This window comes from Aquarana catesbeiana, linkage group LG11 (genome assembly GCF_042186555.1).
Source record: "Aquarana catesbeiana isolate 2022-GZ linkage group LG11, ASM4218655v1, whole genome shotgun sequence".
Lineage (NCBI taxonomy): Eukaryota > Metazoa > Chordata > Amphibia > Anura > Ranidae > Aquarana > Aquarana catesbeiana.
This window is the reverse complement of record NC_133334.1, coordinates 234717827-234742832: the sequence shown is the minus strand read 5'-3', so window position 1 is coordinate 234742832 and position 25006 is coordinate 234717827. Positions and strand designations below refer to the sequence as shown.

Here is a 25006-nt window from a genome sequence, read left to right as displayed (position 1 = left end):
ACATACATTGAATAGGGACAAACAGGCCAGGTACACCCCAGAGGGTTGTAGTTTATGACTTGTTAATCATTGGACTGTATAGCACCTGACTTCTTTTATGATGTGGATACTCCATGTAAAATCTCCCTTCCGTAATTTCTTACTCTGTTTTCATCTACCTTGGAGTTTTGGGTATTCCTCCTTCTCTTATTACATTATTAATAATATAAAATAAATATACTGTATGTAGCACTGCCCCCGTAGGGATTGCTGTGTGTAGACTTCCCTGGGCTTTCCCCCTTCTTATCTTGCAGCCAGTTACTAGGGGTTTTCACACAACCGCCCGTACTCTTATCTGCTCGTTTCCAATAATCAATCCAGGGGTTTTGGGGTTTTTTTGGTATTTATTGTTGGAACTTGGATCGGAGAAGGGAATAGTGGGATACTCCAACTGGAACTAATTACAGATGAGGACAACTCTCACTCAGCCTCACCAGGTTAATTGTGGTAACAGACTTTCTGTTATACCATACGACACTTGTATGGGAAGAATAAGTTCTTTGCTTGTTCTGGCAGCAGACTTGATGAAACTGTTCTATCTTGAGGACACTCACTAGCATCCCCTTTGACTGACACCCGTCCACTGACTCTACTAGCTGAAGGGATGGCCCTCACAGGACAGGCCCCATGACACAGATCTGTACTCACTGTAGGCTGAAACAGATCTTTCCTGGTGTGCCTCCCTTCCAGTCAGCTTTGCTGGACATTTGGGTTGCAGCTATACTCTGATTCAGGCCCTCAGGTCAGCCACCTCCCTCCGGGACCCTGCTCTCCAGACAAAGACTCCAAACACATGTGCCCTTGGCATATATACAGTTACCCAGCATGCGCTTAGGCACTTTCCTCTGCCAATGGCCAGGGCTGTAACTATGCCTGTGCTCTCATTTGTCAGGTTTCCTCCCACTGTCCAATATGCCCCGTCCTATTGGACCAGTGTGAAACATTCAGACAACATGAGCAGCACCTGAGCACCATGAGCAGACCCTATCAATGAATCCCTGCTCCCTGGTAGGCAGAGAGCATCTAAATTTACCTGGCAGTCTTCCTGGTAAGCAGAAAGACCCAAAAACTATACTTTCTTTTAACACCTACCTGGGTGCTACATGTACATTCCAACAGGAAGAGTGGGAACCCTTCCTAATGTGCACAGAAGGTGTACAGAGCCAGAAACTCTAGAATAGAAATGTCACTAGCAATAACTCCTAGATATATAATTGTATAAAAACTGTCAGGTGGTTTACAGTGAGGGAAAAAAGTATTTGATCCCCTGCTGATTTTTTATGTTTGCCCACTGACAAAGAAATGATCAGTCTATAATCTCAGCTTGTTACCTGTATAAAATACAACTGTCCACAGAAGCAATCAATCAGATTCCAATCTCTCCACCATGGCCAAAACCAAAGAGCTGTTCAAGTTTGTCAGGGACAAGATTGTAGACCTACACAAGGCTGGAATGGGCTACAAGACCATCGCCAAGCAGCTTGGTGAGAGGGTGACAACAGTTGGTGCGATTATTTACAAATGAAAGAAACACAAAATTACTGTCATTCTCCCTCGGTCTGGGGCTCCATGCAAGGTCTCATCACGTGGACTTTCAATGAAATATGAGAACGGTGAGGAACCAGCCCAGAACTACACTGGATAATCTTGTCAATGATCCCAAGGCAGCTGGGACCATAGTCACCAAAAAAACAATTGGTAACACACTATACGTGAAGGACTGAAATCCTGCAGCGCCCGCAAGATCTCAAGAAAGCACATCTACAGGCCCGTCTGAAGTTTGCTAATGAACACCAATGATTCAGAGGAGAACTGGGTGAAAGTGTTGTGGTCAGATGAGACCAAAATCTAGCTCTTTGGCATTAACTTAACTCGCTGTGTTTGGAGGAGGAAGAAAACCATCCCCACCGTCAAACATGGTGGTGGAAACATTATGCTTTGGGGTGGTGTTTTTCTGCTAAGGGGACAGGACAACTTCACTGCATCAGAGGGACGATGGACAGGGCCATGTACCGTCAAATCTTGGATGAGAACTTCCTTCCCTCAGCCAGGATATTGAAAATGGATAGTGGATGGGTATTCCAGAATGACAATGACCCAAAACACACGGCCAAGGCAACAAAGGAGTGGCTCAAGAAGAAGCACATTAAGGTTCTGGAGTGCCCTAGCCAGTCTGCAGATTCTAATCCCATAGAAAATATGTAAAGGGAGCTGAAGGTTCGAGTTACCAAACGTAACCAAACGTTACCAAACGACAAAATCCCTCCTGAGATGTGTACAAACCTGGTGGCCAACTACAAGAAACGTCTGACATCTGTGACTGCCAACAAGGGTTTTGCCACCATGTTTTGCAAAGGGGTGAAATACTTATTTCACTCATTAAAATGCAAATCAATTTATAACTTTTTTGAAATGCATTTTTCTGGATATTTTTGTTGTTATTTTTTCTCTCACTGTTAAAATAAACCAACCATTAAATGTATAGACTGATCATTTCTTTGTCAGCGGGCAAACGTACAAAATCAGCAAGGGATCAAATACTTTTTTCCCTCATTGTAAGTCCCCAGCATCTATTAAAAACAGAAATGTTATTTTTGTATGAACTGACCATGTAAACACTTTTTTCCCATGGTTGCTTCTTTAAGGGAATGTATAGTGTTTTGTATAGATTGTATTTGCATTAAGGACTAAACCCCAAAACTATTAACATGTTGTTGCATTTTTTTTGAGCCCACTAAAGAAGAAATACCGCCTACGATTATTTCATATTTACATTTTCCAGTCAAAACATTGAATACTAGACTTTTCACATGTAACCAGGCTAACCTTAACTTCTTTGTTAAAAAAAATTGTTTCCAGGGCTTAAATGCTGAAGCTCAGATTACACAAATGGCTGAATGAATGAGTAGAGGAATGATTCTTCTCTTCCATACAGCTTATGGAGTCTTGGTTTGAAGAGACAGTATAAAATGAAATGACTACTGCAATGCTGGCTGTTTAGCAAACTCCTAGGGGTTAATTTACTAAACGCAGACTGTGCACTCTGCAAGTGCAATTGCTCCAAAGCTTAGAAAATGAGGTAAAGCTTTACTTTGCAAAAAATACCCAATCACGTGCTAGGAAAATAAAAAAAAAAAAAACAGCATTTTTGCTTGCACATGATTGAATTATGGAAGTCAGTGGAGCTTCTGCTCATTTACTAAGCTTTGAAGCAACTGCACTTTGCAAAGTGCACAGTCTATTTGCCTTTAGTAAATCAACCCCATATTGCTCAGTGACACCAGTGGCATTGGTGCATCCACATCACTTTAAACAATTATAAAGTTTAAAAAGGCAATTTAAATACCGTATTTATCGGCGTATAACATGCACCCCAAATTTTGGGAGGGAATTATAAGGAAAAAAATGTTTTGAGGAAAAAAACTTACTTTTAAATGCCCCTCAATGCAGCCTTGCACAGCGTCCATCTGCATATGTTTGTCCAGTGTCATTTGCAGCCTTGCAGTCATATGCAGCCTTGGTGTCATTTGCAGCCTTGCAGTCATTTGCAGCCTTGCAGTCAGCATCCTTGGTGTCATTTGCAGCCTTATCAGTGTCCATTTGATGCCTTGCAGCTTTGTCAGTGATGATCTGCAGCTTTCTGTGTCCATTTGCAGCCTTGCTCAGGCTGCAGTTAAACTGCAGTGACTTTTCATTGTCACTGCAGTTTGAAAATGGCGCCGAAATACACAGAGCAGGTCCTCGGCTCTTCTCGGCGGCTCTCGTTCACTTTCGGCCACTTTCGGCTCCACTCGTATTCCCGCCAGGGATGGGCGTGACTGTGAGTGGAGCTAGCCGAACCTAGCCGAGTACACTCGGCTAGGTTCGGGCGGCGCTCGAGTGAAGCCGAAAGTGGCCGAGAAGAGCCAAGGACCAGCTCTGTGTATTTCGGCGACGGCGGCGCCATTTTCAAGTCGCGGTCGGCGATCGCTCCGCTCAGTCAGCGGGGGATCGCAGGGGATCAGCGTATAACACGCACCCGCGATTTTCCCCTGATTTTAAGGGGAAAAAAGTGCGTGTTATACGCCGATAAATACGGTAAATACAGTACCTCACAGAATTATAGTTTCCTTATAGGGTGCTCATACACCCAAACCTGTATTGAACAGCCTCAGATGATACACCGAGATGAAACAAATCTCCCTACATAAGTTTTACATGCATATCTGCAGTCTTCAGCTTTCTATAGTCTTTAGAAAGTGCACATTGTGTTACAGATTTTCTCTTCCTGTTAAGCTGTGGGAGTGGATTCTTGGCATGCAGCCAAGACAACTGATTGGAGGAAAGGCACAAACCCCCCTCTCCTCATAGGCAGAGACTTGCAGAGCTGTGCTGCGACAAGACAAACTCTCTGCTAATCTGTTTATGCAACCTCCCTCGACAGAAATTCCATGGTATTATCTCGGTTGACAGAGAACTTGTGAGAAGTTATCATGCTGATAACAGAAGAACACAGCAGCAGAAAGACATGGCACTTAGGGCTTTGGAGAGAGATAAGAAAACACTGCAGATGTATGTGCCTAGGTCAAATTTCATGAATCAGGTTTACATCCATTTTAAGCTCCTGACTTGCAGTTGTGACAGTTAGGTTACAGCCCTTTCACACTGGGGCGGTTTGCAGGCGCTATTGTGCTAATAATAGCGCCTGCAAACCGAACCGAATATGCGCTGCATTGTCTCCAGTGTGAAAGCCCCGAGGGCTTTCACACTAGAGCGGTGCGCTGGCAGGACTGGAAAAAAAGTCCTGCCAGCAGCATCTTTGGAGCAGGGAAGGAGCGGAGTGTATACACCGCTCCTGACCGCTCCTGCCCATTGAAATCAATGGGACAGCGCGGCTATACCGCCGGCAAAGCTCCTCTGCAGAGGCACTTTGCGGTGGTTTTTAACCCTTTCTCGGCCGCTAGCGGGGGGGGGTTAAAACCGCCCCCCCCCGCTAGCAGCCGCATACCGACAGTAAAGCGCCGCTAACAATAGCGACGATTTACCGCCGACGCCGCCCCCGTCCCAGTGTGAAAGGGGCCTAGCTTTATGAGCTTTTGCCTTTAGAGCAACCCAATTACACACTTTATGGTTTAAATAATGATTTTTTTTTTTTATCCTAACTTGAAAATTGACCAGTTATTGATTAGCGAATTTATTTCTCTCTGCAGTCTCTCTATGAATGCACTGAGCTACAAAATGATATCACACTTGCTGGAATACTTGCCACAGCTTCCCAATCTGATTCTCCTCAAGTAAGATCATTACAATGTAGATATATTGATAGTCTCATTTTATTTTTGATGCTTTCTCCCTTTCCTTATCCCTTCCTTTCCCTTCCCTTTCCATCATTTCCTTTCTGATCTTCTCCTTTCCTATCCTTCCCTTTTCTTTATTCTCCTCCCACCTTCTTCCTTACCTATTCTATCGCCTCCTATCGCCTCCCTTTCCATCTCCTCTCCTCTATTCTTCTCCTTCTCTCCTTCCCCATCCTCTCTTTCTTCACCCTACCATCTCTCCTTGTTTCTTTACAATGTTAGCCTCTCCTCCCATCTCATCTCCTCTCTTCCCATTCCCTCACCTCTCCTTCCCGCTCTTCTCCTCTCCTCCCCTATCTTCCCATCCCCTCTCCTCTCACCTCCTCTTCTCGCTCTTCCCCTCCTCTCCTCTCCTCTCCTCTCCTCTCCTGGTATAATTATATTGGTCTCCTTTTTAGCATCAGTAAAAGTGACCTATCACCCAACTGTGTTTCTTTATTGGCTAATTCCATCAACCTCTGTCGCCGGATTACCGAAGTCGATATAAGGTAGGAGTGAAAATATATTTCTAAGCATGTGTTCTTTGTCAGTAGAATTTCTAAAATCTACATTTTGTCACAGGGATTTTCAGTGGATGTTTTGTTTTTTTATCTTACCCTTGAGGAAGGTAGGCCAGCTTTTTACATCAGGCTGACACTGGAAAGAACATACTGGCTGGAGAGCCAGACCATAAGGACAAATACTCCTAATCTCTCATTCACTAAAACCTGTAATTACATGTTGCAGGTGTTGGGGGAGGGTGGGGTGATGCTTAGCCAGAAATGCACTTTTTTTTAAATTTGTTTATGGTTTTCGGTATGTGCCATTAAAATGAAGAGAGCTGTGTACAGGCCCATGGAATGGTGCCACCGTCTATAATAAAAATTGTGCGATGGTCTACACAGAAAAAGATAAACATTTACAATTATTGATTCACTATGATAAATCTTTACTGTTATTTTTTTTGTCAATTTGCTTATTTAATTTTTCCGTTATCTCCCATCGCTAAGTAAAATACTAGTTTTCCATCACTCTCCAATATCTATCTATCACTGCTAATGTCTACGGTCTTTCTTATCTTAGATCTTTTCTCACGTCTGTTGTCTTTTCTATCATTCATGTCTCTTTTCCAGGTCAGCTGATAACATCCACTTACATTTACAGAGGCAACCTATAGCTGACAAGGTCACCTGCAGGTAGGGGATATACAGTTCTACACATTGCCTAACCTTCAGCGGTTTTTGCTTTATGTTACTTGTTATACCACTAAAAAACCACTGGAGGGCGATAAAACTTTGTAATTGCATTTTCATACATTTGTTTCTATTATTTTATTTGAGTTTAAATAACAATGTCATGCAGACCTGAATAGATGGGACGGTTGTTTTTTTTTGGATTTTGCTAATGCACATTTTTGCATATGAATGTACTCATTTTGCAGTAGTAGTTAGCATAAACATAGTTACAGGTACATTGAAAATATTTTATAACGATCTGATTATTTCATATTAACTCCTGTAATGTACTGGAGCAAATAATGACTTCTGTATGACTCATATATACAGTCAGAGCAGCTATTGTAGTCATTCAGGAATTTGTTTGAGCATTACCTACTGGACAAAGAGAATCAACATACTGTCAAATGAAAAGAGCAACGGAATGGAGCTGTCACCCTGCCAGGGACATAATATAGTGTATGGCTTCATTTTTATTGAAATCCAATAAGATAAGATAACAACTTTAAGCAGAACTCCATATTTTTTGTCCCATTTTGGTTACAAATGGGAAGGGGTTGAATATCTGTTAAGATCTGAAGGTTGTCTTTGTTCCTCTTATGGAGATCCTTGGTGACAAATGTCAAAGATTAGACTGCCCCTCATTTATGGGAGATTTACATTCACTTCCTGTCGTGTCTCTGGGACAAGAAATACAGGTGAATATCGCCAATGGGGACAGAGACAGCAATATACACCTGACAGGAGTTATAACCCTTACCTAGTCTGTTAACACACACAAAAAAAGCTTTGGCTGGAATCCCATGTTAAAGGATAAGTTCACCTTTAGGAAATATAATAAAAAAATGTGCAATTTATATTTTTTCTCGCATGAGCTTGCAAACTTTTGAACCTGTGATCAGTGGATTACTGATGTGTCAGGCTCCAGCAAACATCCCCTTCAGCTTTATTGCCCGTACCTCTGTACGGCTTTCTGTTGAGAGCTGGACGAAGTGTCAGCAGACTATGAGGGCTTTTACATGCCTAAAATTTGTTAAGTACACATTTAAACGTAAAGTGTTACTAAAACCACAACAGTAAAATCAGTCTGTAGATGCAGTAAAGCACGCTTGTTATACTCACTGTGGAATCTAAGGGGTTAATCCTCTACATTGTGTAAAAAGGCTGTTTGCGCTTGTCTTCTCTGATCCTCCCCTTCATCCACTCTCCCCAATCCATCTCCTAATAGAACAGAGCCTTAGGGGCAAGCTGCACATGCTCAGTTTGGTGTGTATTACTAGAGAGTTTTTCTTTCTTGGAAGGGTGAATGTGATCAGCTTAGGGCCAATCAGCACTGTCCATACAGAGGGTCAGAGTATTGCAGACAATCAGGGGAGAATGAAAACGCCTCCTACAAGCTTTAACCAGACACTGATAGAAGTCACAAGACTGCTATATACTTTTGAGTATTTGACAGTTTTTTATTTACTAAAACTATTGCATTTTCATGTTCTGTGTACAGTGGGAGACCATTGAATAGTGAATGCAGGGTCCTGGCTTTAGTAACACTTTAATGTAGATTTAAAGAAACTTTTTTTTTCATTTTGGATAAAGTAAGAGAGGGTTGTAATTCTTGTCGTTTTTTTGGGGAGATTTCCTTCACTTCCTGTCCATAACCAAAACAGGATATGTAAAGAAATCCCTCCAAATTGAGGCAATCGGGGGGTGTCACCAGGATCATCACAACTAGTGTCTCCACCAGAAGATTTCCCCTCTATTCCAGTTCTGGTGACAACCCAAAATTTGTGCAAATAGAGAGGGTGAATCTCCCTAATGAGGGTACAGACAGCAATAAAACCTGAGGGGTGTTCTAAATCCCAACACTAACTAACTGAATGACATTTTGTTTGGTAATGTACTGTAAATATAAACTGCTAAATACCTTTTCTCATCAGCAATATATAGCAGTCTTGTGACTTCTATGAGTGTCTGGTTAAAGCTTGTAGGAGTTTTCATTCTACTCCGACTGGCCTATGAGGCTGCAGGACCACTGAACCTTTGTCTGGACAGAGCTGATTGGCCTTGTGCCGATCACATGCACTCTCCCAAGAAAAAAAAACAATTCTCTATCACTACACACCAAACTGAGCATGTGCAGAGTGCCCTAAGGCTCTGTTCTATCAGGAGATGGAATGGAGACAGTAAAAGAAGGGGAGGACAGGATCAAACAGCCTTTTTACACAATGTGGAGGATTAACCTCTTAGGTTCCACAGTGACTATAACAAGCATGCTTTACTGCATATACATACTGATTTTACTGTTGTGGTTTTAGTAACACTTTAAGTGGCTCAGCCACTGACCCTACCTGTGTGATAGATGCAGCAACCAGCAGAAAGCTCAGTATCCTTGAGCCCATGGATTTACCAGGTTCTGTGTTACTGAGCAATGAGGACAAAGTGCCACCTTAATTGGCCTCATGGGTGGCATGGCTCTGGTGATCTTAAGAGGAATGTCAAACTAACAGTTAGTCTTAGTAGGTTGCGTTCCATTTGAAACACAGGTGCTTTCTAACATTCATATTATAAATGTATGGACAACCAAAAAAAACGCCATATGATTCATAAAATGTTGGAGAGGGAGTATGTAGACACTTTGTACTGTACAAAATAACTGCTACATTCTCATTTGGATTAAAAACAAGGTTACATTTTAATTAGCGAGTTGATATGAAGGCATTTGTCACACACTACAGAAAAACATTCATATCCATTTGTTCTTTATGCAGTATATACTCATAGGCGGAGGTCTAACACCTTGTCTTTCAGATTTAACAGTTGTAGGATTGGGAAGCTTGACGTGGCTCCGCTCATGAAAGTATTGATGCAGAATCCTAATCTGCTGGAAGTCAGGTGCGTCAGTTAGTATGAAATTTTGCACTCGTCTCCCAGATTGATGTGTGATTGTGGCTATTAAATTGGACCTTTACCTAATCACAGGGCTTTTTTTCTCAGAGAATAGGTGCAGGATCTCCCCCCTTCTGAGTCTCTTCTTGTATCCACCCCCTACCCACCTCTGAGCAATATCCCTTGGTTCCACCCCCTACCCACCTCTGAGCAATATCCCTTGGTTCCACCCCCTACCCACCTCTGAGCAATATCCTATGGTTCCACCCCCTACCCACCTCTGAGCAATATCCTATGGTTCCACCCCCTACCCACCTCTGAGCAATATCCTATGGTTCCACCCCCTACCCACCTCTGAGCAATATCCCTTGGTTCCACCCCCTACCCACCTCTGAGCAATATCCCTTGGTTCCACCCCCTACCCACCTCTGAGCAATATCCCTTGGTCCCACCTCCAACCCACCTCCCTGTACCGCCCCTTTTAGAGACTACAGAACCAAGTATCAGAACAAAGTATCAGGCACCTTATCTGAGCACTAATCAAGTACGGAATCCCGCATCCATTCTTTGAGCACAAGAACTTTTTTTGGGACTTGGAACTTTTACTGTTTAAGTCTTTGGAGTTTGACACGAGCACTTTTTTGGGACTTTAGCGACCCTGATTTCAGGTCGCCACAATATAATGCGGTTTATATATTTAATATTTTTTATTTACCTTTAGCACATAGCGCGGTCCTTGTATTCTTTTTGGTATTGTTTTGCATTGCAAATTTTTCTTTACTGCAGCTGCTAAATTAATTTGGTATCACTACATTTATATTATTATTTGGGTTTGTTTTGGCGCTTTGGTTATTCAATCAATTACAGGTATCAATTTGTGGTGATAAGTATTTTGTATGGAATTTGTTAATAACAATAAAAGGTGTACAGTAGATCCCCAGCAGCAAAAGACCCTTCCCAGCAACAATAGATTCTCCCAGCAACAACAGACCCCCCCCAGTAACAGTGGACCCCAACAACAATAGACTCTGGTAGCAACAACAGATTTTCCAGCAGCAGCCGACTTCAGCAGCCAGCAACAATAGACCAATCCCTCAACATTAGTTCATTTCCAGCAACAATTGACCCCACTAGCAACTTAAGCCCAACCAACAACAATAGTTTCCCCCATCAGCAACAAAAGACCTCCCCAGCAGCAATAATCTGCCACGCAAAAATAGATGTCCTCCAGCAACACTAGATTCCCCAACCGCCAGCAACAATAGACCCCTGCCTCAACTATCCCCACCAGCAACATAAGCCCCTCTAGGCAACAATAATAGACCTCAGCTGTGCAAAAATAGATTCACTTTAGGAACCATAGATCCCCCAGCAGCCAGCATCAATAGACTATCCGGCACACCCCAGCACCCCTTACCTTTACATTCAGTGCTGAAGGTGCCAGAACTGTGTTCCCCCCGCTGAAAAAAAGCCCTGCCTAATCATAGGTATCGAGACATATCCCATGGCCACTCTAGCCACTGATTACTGAGCTACTATAGTAGCATCTTCAGGGGTCTAGAAAGAGGAAGGCTTGTCTGCAGACAGCTTTGCAACAACACAGTGGGGTTCATTTACTAAAAGCAAATAGACTGCACACTTTGCAAAGTGTAGTTGCCCCAGAGCTTACTAAATTAGATAAAGCTTAACTTTGCAAAGAGTACCCAATCACGTGCAAGGAAAATAAAGATACATTTTTTGCTTGCATATGATAGGATACTGGAAGTCAGCAGAGCTTCCCCTCATGTACTAAACTCTGGAGCTACTGCACTTTTTTTTGCAAAGTGTAGAGTTTATTTGCCTTTAGTGAATCAACCCCAGCACTGTGAAATTGATGACTAAGGCAAAGGAGCAGCTGCAGAATGCCTACTGTAAATGTTATATTATTTACAATGCACATTAAATGCATTCTGAATGGCACTCAACACACCTGCCAACAAAATTATATGCACAATTTTTGCGACAGCAACTCATGTTAATTTATTGACATGTACATTGAGGTGCCATTCATACTGAATCACACCAACACATTTACCGTGCGTTGCCGTGTCTTGCAATAACAAGGGCATTACCGCAATTAGATGTGTGAATAGGCCCCAAGTCTACTTACTGGATGTGACTTGGTCTGTTAAATGTGAAATATGTGTAAAGCTGATCACACAAAGAGAAATGATCAAGCAATAAAAATCACATTGTGTGTGGGTACAAACAGTCACAACAGTGGAACTTTGGATATTGGCAGTGCACCAATTTGCTGTATTACTATTGATCCCCTATTGTTCTCAGCCATCCTCAACAAATTTATACAAAAGCTTTATGCCACTAATGTGAAGGAAATTGCTACCATAGACTAAGCATGCTACTTCCTTCATTTTGGTGAACCTCAAACAGGTCCGGGACAAGGAGGTGCGGCTGCCCTGGGAACTGTAGTACCATGTGATGTGGGGGGGGCGCCACAAGGAGATTGAGGGGGAGGGGATTTGTGTTGGAAGAGAGAATTTGAGGGGCAGCAGGGGGTAAAAATTGTGTTGGGAGAAGTGGCGGCTGGTGCTGGAGGATTTTGGGGGGGGCACGGACAGGTCCCTCCAAGTCCGCACTCACCCTACAGGTGGAGCCCTCCAGCGGTCACGGCTTCCCTGGTGCTGTGGCTTCTGTGTTGACCCGGTCTTGTTTCTGGGTCTTCGGCCTCCTGTCCTGATTGGCTGGTGTGGGATCGCTGGTATCGCAGGGTGGGACGGTTCGGGCAGAGCAGAACAACATGAAACAGGTCAATTGGGGCCTCAGGCTCTGGTCATGTGCATGTGAAGGAGGTGACGGGCCTGGTAAAGACCTGTTGGTCCGGCGCCCCGCACAGTGCATGGCCACACACATGATGTTTGAATGTGCAGGCTACGAGGTGCGGATTGTGCGGGCTGGGGGGCCTGCGCCCCTTGTGGACCAGCCGTCGCTGGTTGGGAAGGGGGATGGGGAGGGAGATTTGTACTTGGATGGGGAATTTGGGGAGAATTTGTGCTGCAAGACGGGATTTGAAGTGGGGGGGGGATGTGTACTAAGAGGGGAAATTTTAGGGGTAGAGGATTTGTGCTAGAAGGTGATTTTTTTTGGGGGGGGGGGGGGATTATTTGTAATGGGAGGAGGGGGAATTTATGCTTAGGTGGTAAGCCTGCAGATTAGTGCTCAGTGTTTTTGTGGGGAGATTTTTGTTGACACATAATGCTCATACATCTTGGGGGAGGTGCAATTTGGCATATTCACCCAGGGCTCTAGATGACCTTGTCACTGACCTCAAATTCAACTGAATACTATGTATAATGGAGAAGAGTATTAGCAATTGTTCCTCCATTTACAGCGTAAACAGGTAAAATGCAGACCAATCCAGCCATGCAGCAATGACTAAGAATAGAGCAAAACAGTTACACTATACGGGCCAAAGTGTGTGGACACCATTACATCTATATGACCTTGTTGGACATTCCAGTCTAAAACCATAGAAAATAGTATAGAATTGCCCCCCCCCCCCCCCCATCTCTTACAGCTGTAACAAGCTCCATAGGGAGCCATCAGAGAAGCACAAACCATAGCGCAATTAATCAAATCTTGGATTCTGTTGTTGATTTGTAAAGGCATCCTGGTTCAGTGAGCATGTGAGTGCATTCATTTATTTTTTACAGATATTTTAATAAAGTGGTTAATTGAGCTATGCATTGCACTTCCCTCTTTGTTTTTTCTTGATAAAAGCCATGAACATTTCACTGTGGCACTTTGCAATTGTTCAACCCAAACATCACCCTTGGGTTTAAAAATCAACACAATTTTGAATAAATTATGTCTAGAATATCTTCTATGGATATACTTAAAATTAAAAAGAGATCTAGCTGGTAGCTGTGGGCATCACAGGAAGTTCATACATGAGGCCCATTAGCAGCTAGAAATGTCAGAATTGATTGGACTTCATCACTAAGTGTCAAAAAACCCACTTTTTTTTACAGCATGTGCATGAATCATCTCTCAGAAGATGGCATCTTTGTGTTGCTGGCTTTCCTTAGTTCCTGTACACGTGTTACACATATCACTGCCTGGTAAGATGGAGCTCATGTAACATTTTGTGACAGTATCATATTAAATGATGTACAGCTTAATTCACACAGAATCCTCAGAATTCCTGTAAGGCTTAATGTACACGGGATGTTTTACAACCTCTCCTGAACGATTTAACTTAACAGATAGTAACCAATGTTTAAAAACATCAGTTTTGCCGCGTTTAGAATCTTTTTTTTTTAACTAGTCAAAAATTAAAAACGCCTCTAAACGAAATGCGGCTAAACGCGAGTTACCACGTTTACACACGTTTACAAGCTGTTGCAGGCGTTTGGCGTTTCAAATGCCTCTGAACATCTGTCCTGAACGCATTTTTTTTGCTTTCCAAAAAACGCTTTTAAACTCAACTGCCTAGAGAAGACCCTGTGTACATGTACTGATAAGATAACAGAGGAGAGTTCAGGGGCAGCTGAAAAAAACACCCAACTGCTCCTAAATGTCCGTTTACCAGCAGCAGTGTACATGAGGCCTAAGTCTGAATCAGCTTTAAAAGGAAATAGTATTTTGCACAGAGTACCAGGCAGCCTAAGGCTTCATGCACACGAGACGCCGGTGCAAACTCTGCTGAACATATGTTTTTAAAAGCTGAAACCTCGGTTTATAAATGCCCATTTTGCCGTGTTTGCATGCCGCGTTTAGCGGCGTTTTACCGTGTTTGCGTCTAGAAGCGTCTGCAGAGCAGAGAATGACATTTTGCGACCAAACTTTGGGGCCCCGTATCTCAGGGCCACTTGGTGCTAGGAACCTAGGAATTTGGTGTGTTAACACAGTGGAACCAACACTACAACATATCCAAAGCTGGGGTTCCTAGCACCAAGTGACCCCGAGATACGGGTCGCAAAATATCATTCTCTGCTGCAGAAAAGTAATTGATATTTTGCGACCCTACTTTGGGGCCCTGTATCTCGGGGCCACTTGGTGCTAGGAACCCCAATTTGGATATGTTGTAGTGCTAGTTCCACTGTGTTTGCAAACCAAATTTAGGGTTCTTAGAACTAAGTGGCCCCGAGATATGGGGCCCCATAGTCGGGTCGCAAAATGTCATTCTCTGCTGCAGTTTACCATCATATTTCTGTTTTCTGGTCCAAAAAATAGGGTTCCTTTAAAAACACTTATAAGCGCAAATGCGGCTAAACGCGGTACCGGCGTTTAGCTGCGTTTAGCCGCGTTTGGCATCTGAAACGTGGAAAACTTTTGCGTCTGAACCCATTTTTTTGCTTCTGGAAAAACGAGGTTAAACACAACTGCCTAAAAATGCCAAAAAAGGAGACTGTGTACATGGACACATAGGATAACATTGAATGAGTTCAGGGGCAGTTGAAAAAAGTGTCCAACTGCCTCTGAACGTACGTTTAACAGCATCTCGTGTGCATGAGGCCTAAGGCCTCATGTACACTGCTGCTGCTAAACGAACGTTTAGGAGCAGTTGGGCATTTTTTTCAACTGCTCCTGAACTCTCCTCCATTGTTATCTTATCAGTACACAGTACATACATACATCATGTATGTCCAACATCTGCCTCTGGTACTCTGCCCGTCCAGCATTTGAACCTATTGCAGCATTTCCAGCCCTGTAATGCTGTGGTTTGAAATGCATATGGTGTATGGTTCATTTTTACTGGGAAAAAGAAAAGATCTTGGATCAGTCATCTTTCTGGGAAACACATGACCAGTGTGAGAAAGGAAATCTCAATGACTTTCTAGTAGATGAGTAGATAAAGGAGGTGCAGTTTTCATAGTACGACCTTGCATGTAAGTGCTTTTATACTAAGGCCCCTCTCACATTCCTGCGTTAGAAATCTTTGGCATGCTGCATCTTATATATGGTTTCCATCAAAATGCACTTTACATAGAGTTTAATAGTAGCACATGTAAAACGCACATTCAATCCACTGCACTTAAAACATGTAGATATGAATGAGGCCTAAAGCATTACAACCATTGAGGTTTTGATGTGATGGTATTAAAATATCTTTTTTTAATTTGTGAGTCCAGCCTTGGTAGATGCTGGAGAATTAAACCCCTTGACAATCTCTGTGTTTGGGTTCCTGGACCTGCTTACCTATACAGTGACCTTTATGAGGGGTTCCCACCCTCCCACCTTTATGAGGGGTTCCCACCCTCCCTGTTGGACATTTATTGTTTTTTTTACTATAGAACAGTGTTTCCCAACCTTTTTTCAGCCATGGCACCCTTTGAAAGTATGCAAATTCTTGAGATATCATACTAAAATATGGGGTCGTCTGTCACATCACAATCTGCCCTTTAACATCAGAGTCTTCAGTCCCCCCTATTCTTTCACATCAGAGTCCTCACTACCCCTTCATTTTCACATCAGAGTCCTTAGTCTCCCTCTATCACATCAAAGTCCTCAGCCCTACATTTTGACCTTCACCACAGCATGGTTATGGCAGCATGGCAGTGAGTGGAAGTCAAAACAGGTCTAAGCGGATGTGGACTTCAGTCACTTTCTGAATCCTGGGCTGCCCTGAAGGCTTAGTATAATGTTTTTTATGGTGCTGCCTGCACAATGGAAACGCATGGCGCTGTGCTAAAATACCAGACCCAGCATGGCACTCCTGACAACAGCAGACAGCACACCACTATGGTGCTGGAACATGCAAAAAGTGGGCAGCAATATCTTTTAGTCCCAGATGGAATGGAAAATGGGAAACATAGAAATTATGGCAGGCAATTGTTGGTATATGCAAGACATATAAAAATCCAAAGGCTGACTTATTCCACCAGCTCATATCTATAACTAAAATATCACTTTTGGGTAGGCTGACCCTTTGACACTGCTGAATCACCAACTGAATCACCAACTGGAGGAGGCTGCATATCTCTTTACAAATACTGTACATATGTAAAGATTTTATCCTTTAGCTTCTTAGGCCCTGAAAAACGGGGTTTTTTGAACCCCTGAAACACATTGGCATTTCCTTATTCTGCAACTAATAAACTTTATCTGGATCCCACAAACCACATGGCACTCTCTTCTCTCTCATTTGAGGACTCTTTTCCAAGGACCCAGTCTCTAGCCGTTGCATATTTGTGGGTTGCCTGTATCCAATAGAAATCTCTACACCTATTTGGCATACTTACCTATAACAGAGTCCAGCGTCCCACCACCGTGTGACTCTGTAAGAAGGCAGTGCCATGAAAGAGAGTAATACAGAAAAGATGAAGGCTCACTAGTCAAATGTGCCAACAAGGCTTTCTTTTTCCAAGCGCTGAGAGTTATGTGCATGGGACCCTGAAACAATGACATCTTTTAGAGGCGAATAATATAAGCTTCCCAGACTAGAAGGATTTTTAAGCAGAGCTTAAAATTTTAAATCCTAGTTAACAAGCTAGTGGAAGTTACTATATAAACTGTATTATACCTCTAAACGTATAGTTGTGTATATATATATATATATATATATATATATATATATATATATATATATATACAGTATCTCACAAAAGTGAGTACACCCCTCACATTTTTGTAAATATTTTATTATATCTTTTCATGTGACAACACTGAAGAAATGACACCTTGCTACAATGTAAAGTAGTGGGTGTACAGCTTGTATAACAGTGTAAATTTGCTGTCCCCTAAAAATAACTCAACACACAGCCATTAATGTGTAAACTGCTGGCAACAAAAGTGAGTACACCCTTAAGTGAAAATGTCCGATTTGGGCCCAAAGTGTCAATATTTTGTGTGGCCACCATTATTTTCCAGCATTGCCTTAAACCTCTTGGGTATGGAGTTCACCAGAGCTTCACAGGTTGCCACTGGAGTCCTCTTCTACTCCTCCATGATGACATCACAAAGCTGGTGGAGACCTTGCGCTCCTCCACCTTCCGTTTGAGGATGCCCCACAGATGCTCAATAGGGTTTAGGTCTGGAGACATGCTTGGCCAGTCCATCACCTTTAGCCTCAGGTCCTTTAGCAATGCAGTGGTCATCTTGGAGGTGTGTTTGGGGTCGTTATCATGTTGGAATACTGCCCTGCGGCCCAGTCTCCGAAGGGAGGGTATCATGTTTGGCTTTAGTATGTCACAGTACATGTTGGCATTCATGGTTCCCTCAATGAACTGTAGCTTCCCAGTGCTGGCAGCACTCATGCAACCCCAGACCATGACACTCCCACCACCATGCATGACTGTAGACAAGACACACTTGTCTTTGTACTCCTCACCTGGTTGCCGCCACACACACTTGACACCATCTGAACCAAATAAGTTTACCTTGGTCTCATCAGAACAGAGGACATGGTTCTAGTAATTCATGTGCTTAGTTTGTTTGTCTTAAGCAAACTGTTTGCAGGCTTTCTTGTGCATCATCTTTAGAAGAGGCTTCTATCTGAGACCACAGCCATGCAGACCAATTCAAAACAGTGTGTGGCGTATGGTCTGAGCACTGACAGGCTGACCCCCCACCCATTCCACCTCTGCAGCAATGCTGGCAGCACTCATATGTCTATTTCCCAAAGACAACCTCTGGATATGATATGAGCACATGCACTCAGCTTCTTTAGTTGACCATGACGAGGCCTGTTCTTAGTGGAACCTGTCCTGTTAAACCGCTGTATGATCTTGGCCACCGTGCTGCAGCTTAGTTTCAGGGTCTTGGCAATCTTCATGAAGCCTAGGCCATCTTTATGTAGAGCAGCAATTCTTTTTTTCAGATCCTCTGAGAGATCTTTGCCATGAGGTGCCATGTTGAACTACCAGTGATCAGTATGAGAGAGTGAGAGCGATAACACCAAATTTAACACACCTGCTCCCCATTCACACCTGAGACCTTGTAACACTAATGAGTCACATGACATCGGGGAGGGAAAATGTCTAATTGGGCCCAATATGGACATTTTCACTTAGGGGTGTACTCACTTTTGTTGCCAGTGGTTTAGACATTAATGGCTATGTGTTGAGTTATTTTGAGGGGACAGAAAATGTACACTGTTATACAATCTGTACACTCACTACTTTACATTGTAGCAAAGGGTAATTTCTTCAGTGTTGTCACATGAAAAGATATAATAAAATACTTACAAAAATGTGAGGGGTGTACTCATCTTTGTGAGATACTGTATATACACATGTCATATGGCATAAAGCCTCTGTGATACTATAGTGGTACAAAAACATTAGTGTGTTCATGTGATTCATCTCATGACACTGAAAGCACTCGCATCAGCCAGATGGTTTTAACAAATATGCATGTACTGTGCTTATTTAATATCCTTTTGCTGAACACAAGACTAATAATGAGCTTGGGGAAACGCCAAGAGGAGCTAGGAACTATTGCTTTGACAGAACAGTGGACAGAGATTGTATATTAACAAATCGTTAGTACAATTAGCAGGTCATCTAGGAACACTGCAAAGTGCATTAGAATGCAAGGCCTCCCCAAAATGATTAGGTACCCTCCCTGTATATCGCATTTCCTATTATATCTTTGATGGTAGGGTGCGTACACTATATATATAGATATATATATAGATAGATATATATCTATCTATATATATATATACACATATATATGCACACACACACAATGCTCTGTCTTCTAGCAAAACAACACCTGAAGTAGTTTGATCTCGTTGAAGGTTACTTCACCATGGGCATAGTACAAAATAATGGCAAAGTAATGGCAACAGTGCTTGAAAATCAATCCATATTAAATATTGATGTCTGATATGATGCAGAGGACCCTAAAAATCAGGGAGCTCTGATGAGGAAAGAACAACTAACTCACATGACCACTTTTTCTATCTAGACCGTCTCCCCTTCCATTACTATTGTAGGCAATCTCACCAAACAATGACAAGGCATGGGAGATAGGAGGGGGTAGGTCAGAGCCTTGGAACCCAGTTGTGATTCCTATCAGAGTGCCCATTTTCTGTGTTTTGGCAGCACTCTGCAGCACTGCGGAAATCACATGCATGTGTCTGGGTATGCCAACTACAATGTTAAGCATTTGCTACACAAACTACATACTGTATGTTTGATATGGATATAGATTGACCTAAAGTGGAAGTTTACCCTAGAATTACTCTATGAATATTGAATAGCCATAAAACAAGTGAACCTTGATATATGCATAGAAACATGTTTGACTTCTGTTGCTTCAGTTTTCCAACAATCAGCATTGGAAACTGCGGACCATTTACCAGCGACGCCATGCATCTCAAGGTCTCGCTCAATCTCCCATGTTGTTTACATCTTGTGATTGCAAAGCCTGGCTGAGAAATGCTCCTCTGTGACCTGATGCTGTCAAGATGTAGATAGAACAAGGAGGGCTGAGTGACACCATGAGTTGAATGGTGCATGGATCCGTGAGGATCCACCCTGTCAGGCAGCATGGTGTGTTCTTCAGAGCAGTAAGCAGCATGATGAGTACACACAAGCCTGTCAGTTTTATCTAACTGAGTGAATTCCCTAGCAGTGTGGGGCTGGGTACCTTGCCTTGGAGTAGCCTTGTGTACTGCTGAATTATTACCTCTGTTGCAGAACTCATGAAGTAAGCTAAGGTACCCTGTTTCACAGCGATTTTTGTAAAACTGAATATGCAAAAGTTGTAAATATAGCTGAAGCAGACAATGCAATTGCTTTGGGACCCAGGAGCATGGTGGGGGTGGGTTTGGGGGGTCCATAGCTGCCTGGGTTCAAAAATAAGTCATGCTGGAAGCAATATCATTTTGCAAATACATTTAGGTAAATTGAATGTATATATAGTTTGGGTACCTTTATAAGAATGCTATGACGTAAATAGAGACAGAACGTAGAGAGGTAGTATGGTGGTGGTGGGGGGTCCCCTCATAGGTTTTGCAATGGGGTTCCTTCATACATGCTGTTACACTCCTGTAAGTACAGCAGTAACTGTGTAGAAAGAGTTATGTGCATTAATGAGATTAACATTGTAATTTGGTTTAATCTTAATCAACATTTTTCTTTCTAGTTTAAATCCCACAGAAACTATCCATGTAGTATTTTCATCTTGTGGAGGCTCTCCGAAGACTATAAGGTAACAGTTCAAAAAAAAAAGACATTGCACATGCAATAACTATGCATGCATCAACAACTGGCTAAAAGTTTTTTAGCTAGCATGCCAAATATGTGATTTTCTTCAGAACTATTATGTGTTAGCAGCATGATAGCTAAGTGTTTAGTAAGGTTGCCTTTCAGTTAATGTTATTTTTTTTCTGGCTCGCTCCTGTCTGTATTGCAGATTAGCTGAATGCAGATTTCAGGCAGAACACATTAAGAAGCTCTGCGGTTTTGTGCAAAGTAGCGATAATGTGACACAGCTGAAGTGAGTATCTCATTTTCCATTCCTTCTGCTGCAAAATACTTTCCTTCTCTTCTAAAGCTGCTGTTTAAGTTTTTTTTTTCACTCTGCTTTTGATGTCCTCAAGCAGTTTCTCTCGCCCTTTTTACCCCAGAGGAACCCCTAAAATAATTTTCAGGTCTCAAGGAGCCCTTACTAAAAACCAATTCATTGTGGGCCTATGGGAAAAATGCCCCTTACATTGGTGGTCAGTAGGAAGAATGCAATCCTTAATTTAAGTGGTGGTCAGAATGCCAAGGCTACAGATATCTAAAAAAAATAAATTGGTGTCATGCTGTTGGCTTTCTCAAGTGATGTTGGTCCAGGAACTATGCAGGCACCATCATATTGGAGAACAATCAACCACAGCTCAAAAAACTCCTAGTAACCTTTGGAGGAACCATAGGGTTCCCTGAACCCTGGTTGAGAATGGTCATCTTAAAGTATATCTGTAATCAAAAGTTTTTTTTTTTTATTTTGAATAGCATAGGGAAGGGTCAGAACCTCTGTCAGGTTTTATTAATGTTCAGGGCTTTATTGAATAGATTTTCTCCAACTTCCTGTTATGGGGACAACCTGTTTACCAGATGGGAAATGTGTAAATATTTGCAACAGGAAAAGCATGTTAACTTCTGTGTGTTTTGCTGTTGGAGAATTTAAGCAAAAGAAAAATAAATTCAAAGAACAATCAATAAACATCACACAAAGCATAATGTAAACAATAAGGTAAATGAAGATAGTAAACTTGAAGTGCACAAAGAAAGAACAGTAAACCATTACAGCCACCATTTAATTCTCTAGGGTCAGATTGCCCCAAAAAAATAAAGTTTCTCTTGTCATTTTTTTTATTTTTTGATTACAGTAGAGAAGGGTTACAGCCACTTTCAGGTTTTTATTTCTGTTTGCATCTCTGCTGGGAAGATTTACTTTGTGTGTGGAGACCATTTTCATCAGGACAGAATGCAATGGGAAATCCAAAATTTTACAGTTGTCACCAGGACAGGAGGTGAGGGGGAATCTCCCATTTGGTACATCTATCGAAAAGGTGTACTCCCTTCACTTTGGAGAGATTTACCCTCACTGCCTGTTCTGTCTCCTGGACAGGAAGTGGTGGCAAATCTCTGCAATAGGATACAGGCAGACAAGTGCTGAACTGGACAATCACAGTGCAAAAGTAATTTTAGTGTTTGAGTGGGGGATAGGGGTTATGTGGCTTATTTTCTTACTATATATAAAAATTTGATAAGTGCACAACCTAAGAAACTTATGTGACACAAAATATATAAACAAAACATATTAAAATCTACCCTAAGTCCATAAAGCTCTATATAAATACAAATTGCAGCTCAGCTGCATAGAGGGAGCATTTAAATATCCACCGCAGCATAGCCTGCACGGAAGTTCCCAGCTTCTTTCCATAGAAGGCATTGAGCACTTCCAGGTTTAATGATGGCTGCCGTGTGGCAGCCCTCTGTATGACACCACCTGGGGCATTTTATAAATATAGCGAGCCTGTGTGCGAGATCATGATTTGGGCCCTAATATCAGAGAAAAAAGTGCAGCACGGAGAGATGGGCGAGAGGGGTGAGAACGAGAGAAAGGGGGAGAGAGAGAGAGATAGGGCGAGAGAGAGAGGGGGGGGGGGTGAGAGAGAGAAAGGGTGTGTGAGAGAGGGGGTGAGGGAGAGAGGGGGGAGTGAGAGAGAGAGGGGTGAGAGAGAGAAGGGGTGAGAGAGGTGGTGAGAGAGGGGAGGAAAGAGAGAGAGAGGAGACCCCCCAAAAAATACACATGTACAATGTCTCTCCCAGGGTGAGAGAGAGAGATGGGGTGAGAGAAGGAGATGGGTGTAAGGGAGGGAGAGAGAGAGGGAGGGGGAGAAAGGGGGTGAGAAAAAGGGGTGAGAGAGAGGGGGAGAGAGGGGTGAGAGAGAGGGGGGGAAGAGAGAGAGGGGAGAGTGGGAGTGAGAGGGTGGGTGAGAGAGAGTGGGGTGAGAGAAAGAGGGAAAGAGAGAGTGGGGGGGAGAGAGATAGGGGAGTAGGGAGTGAGAGGGGGTGAGAGAGAAGGGGAGTGAGCGAGGTGGGTTCCCCTAACCCTCCCATACTATACCAGGAGACACCCCCCCCCCCCCGAAAAAATACACATGTACAATGTTCTACAGCTTTCTTCACAGATGAACTTCTTCCAGCATTAGTACGGGTGTCGCCGCCGCCTTTTCCTCCACTCCCCACACCATCTCCTGCAGTCCCCTGCTCATCCTGCCTCCTCATCTGCTCCCATCTCAGGCTCCCCTCACCTTCCCACCAGGCCTCGCTTCGAGCCACACTTGGATGCATTATTTAGACGGACCTAAATATACTGCCCCTGTATGATGTGTGGAGTCTCTCATGGGGCCCCCTACTGACCCGGGCCCTCAGACTGCGCCCGAGTGCCCGAATGGTCATTCCACCCCTGGCCTATTACTATGGTGATGTTAAATTGTATCTAAAGTAAAAACGGTTTGTGTGGCCTCTGCCCCACTGGAGAAATTCACCCTCTCTGTTTATCCTGTGACCCTTGTCACTGGGACCGAAAGTGATGAAAAATCCACAATTTTCAGTTGTCACCGGAAGAGCAACAGAGAAGTCTTCCAAAAGGAATACTCTGAAGACAAAGACAGGATATCCCTCATTTGGAGAAATTCCCCCTCAAATTTCCCCAATGTCAAAAAAAAAAATGACAAGTGTTTTAACCCTACTCTACTTTATTGAAAATTAAGGAAAAAAAAAACGCTTTGGCTTTAGATATATTTTAGGCTGATGGGGGGGAAAGGGAAGGAAAATGGGAATGAAACAGAAATGAGTTTGGACATAAAGAAGTACATATCAGGTTCTATTTTGCATCTATGGACCTGGTCTGGTATAAGCAAAATGTGTGTATATAAAGTACCAGGAGCTCTGCAATGTTAAAAGCAAGTGCTAAAAAAGATAGCTTAATAGGAGTATTGAATAATTAGTAATTGTTACACACATGAACTTTTGTGTATATTATTTCTTTTTATTGACCAGTACCAATATCCAAATCAATATGTATGTCTTTTGCTTTAAGATTGAAGAACAATAATATTTCTGTGCAAGGCGTAAATGATGTTTTACTGGCTATGTCCCAAATGCCTCATGAGTCTAAAATAAGGTACGTTAAGAAATTGTTTGAGATTTAAATGCTGTGGGAATTATTTACTATGTTTACTTTGTCAAGTGCATGCTTATTTCAAAAAGTGAATGCTTTCTTAGTTTAGGGAATAGGGTGCATTTGTGTTCACTTCCATCATCCAATCATAGGCAAGCAAAAATCTTGTGTTTATTTTTCCTTGCATATAGTTGGGTATTTATTTACTAAGCTAAGTGAGCATGAACTTTGCATTTTCTTATGTTAAAAAATCAGCCAAAGTATATCAGGTCTGGACAGATGCCCACAACCTTAAAAGGCTGCATTTACTGCTTTATTTTGTTGATTCATGTGTGCCTCCTTCAGTGACTTACTGGCTGATTGGTCTGACTTCCATTTTCTTAATTCATCTGTTTTTTGTTTTTTTTAATTATATGGCATTATTGGCTATACCTCAATGCTTACTGTACATATTATGCAAATATTGCACAGATCAAATGCTAAAATGTTCATATCATGGTTTAAAATGGGGAGCTAAAAAAGTACAATGAATTGATCGTCTACTGTATATTCCAGAAATTCATGACATGTTTTTGTAAAAGTAGTCCAAATATAAATCACATTTTACTTATGCTTTTAATACATATTGGGAGAAAATTGGTAAGAGTTTATCACCAATAGTTATCCTTACAATAGAATATTTAATCAGCAAACTTGCTGAATGATGGTGATAAGGATAGAAAAAAGTTACATAACAAACCAGCTAATAATTGTATTATATAACAATCAGTGTAATCAGGCCCATAGGCTTTCACTGCGATAAGAGGAGCAAAATATCCAACATCTGTACTGCGCTACTGAGCCCGCTGCGTCCGCATACATTTATGATTATAATCTATACATAGAAAAAAGGCTTCTTACCTTTAT

At 42.3% G+C, this 25006-nt stretch overlaps 1 protein-coding gene across 3 annotated transcripts in view; it reads left to right on the top strand.

Moving 5' to 3' along the window:
* Nucleotides 1-25006, top strand: part of NLRC5 (NLR family CARD domain containing 5) — a 264118-nt gene that overhangs the window by 157765 nt on the left and 81347 nt on the right. For all 3 annotated transcript variants that reach the window (XM_073605527.1, XM_073605525.1, XM_073605526.1), the window contains exons 22-29: nt 5229-5312; nt 5774-5863; nt 6488-6550; nt 9395-9478; nt 13501-13590; nt 20567-20632; nt 20837-20920; nt 24020-24103. In XM_073605527.1, the coding sequence (XP_073461628.1) occupies nt 5229-5312; nt 5774-5863; nt 6488-6550; nt 9395-9478; nt 13501-13590; nt 20567-20632; nt 20837-20920; nt 24020-24103 (645 nt within the window). The remainder of the gene's footprint in view (nt 1-5228; nt 5313-5773; nt 5864-6487; nt 6551-9394; nt 9479-13500; nt 13591-20566; nt 20633-20836; nt 20921-24019; nt 24104-25006) is intronic.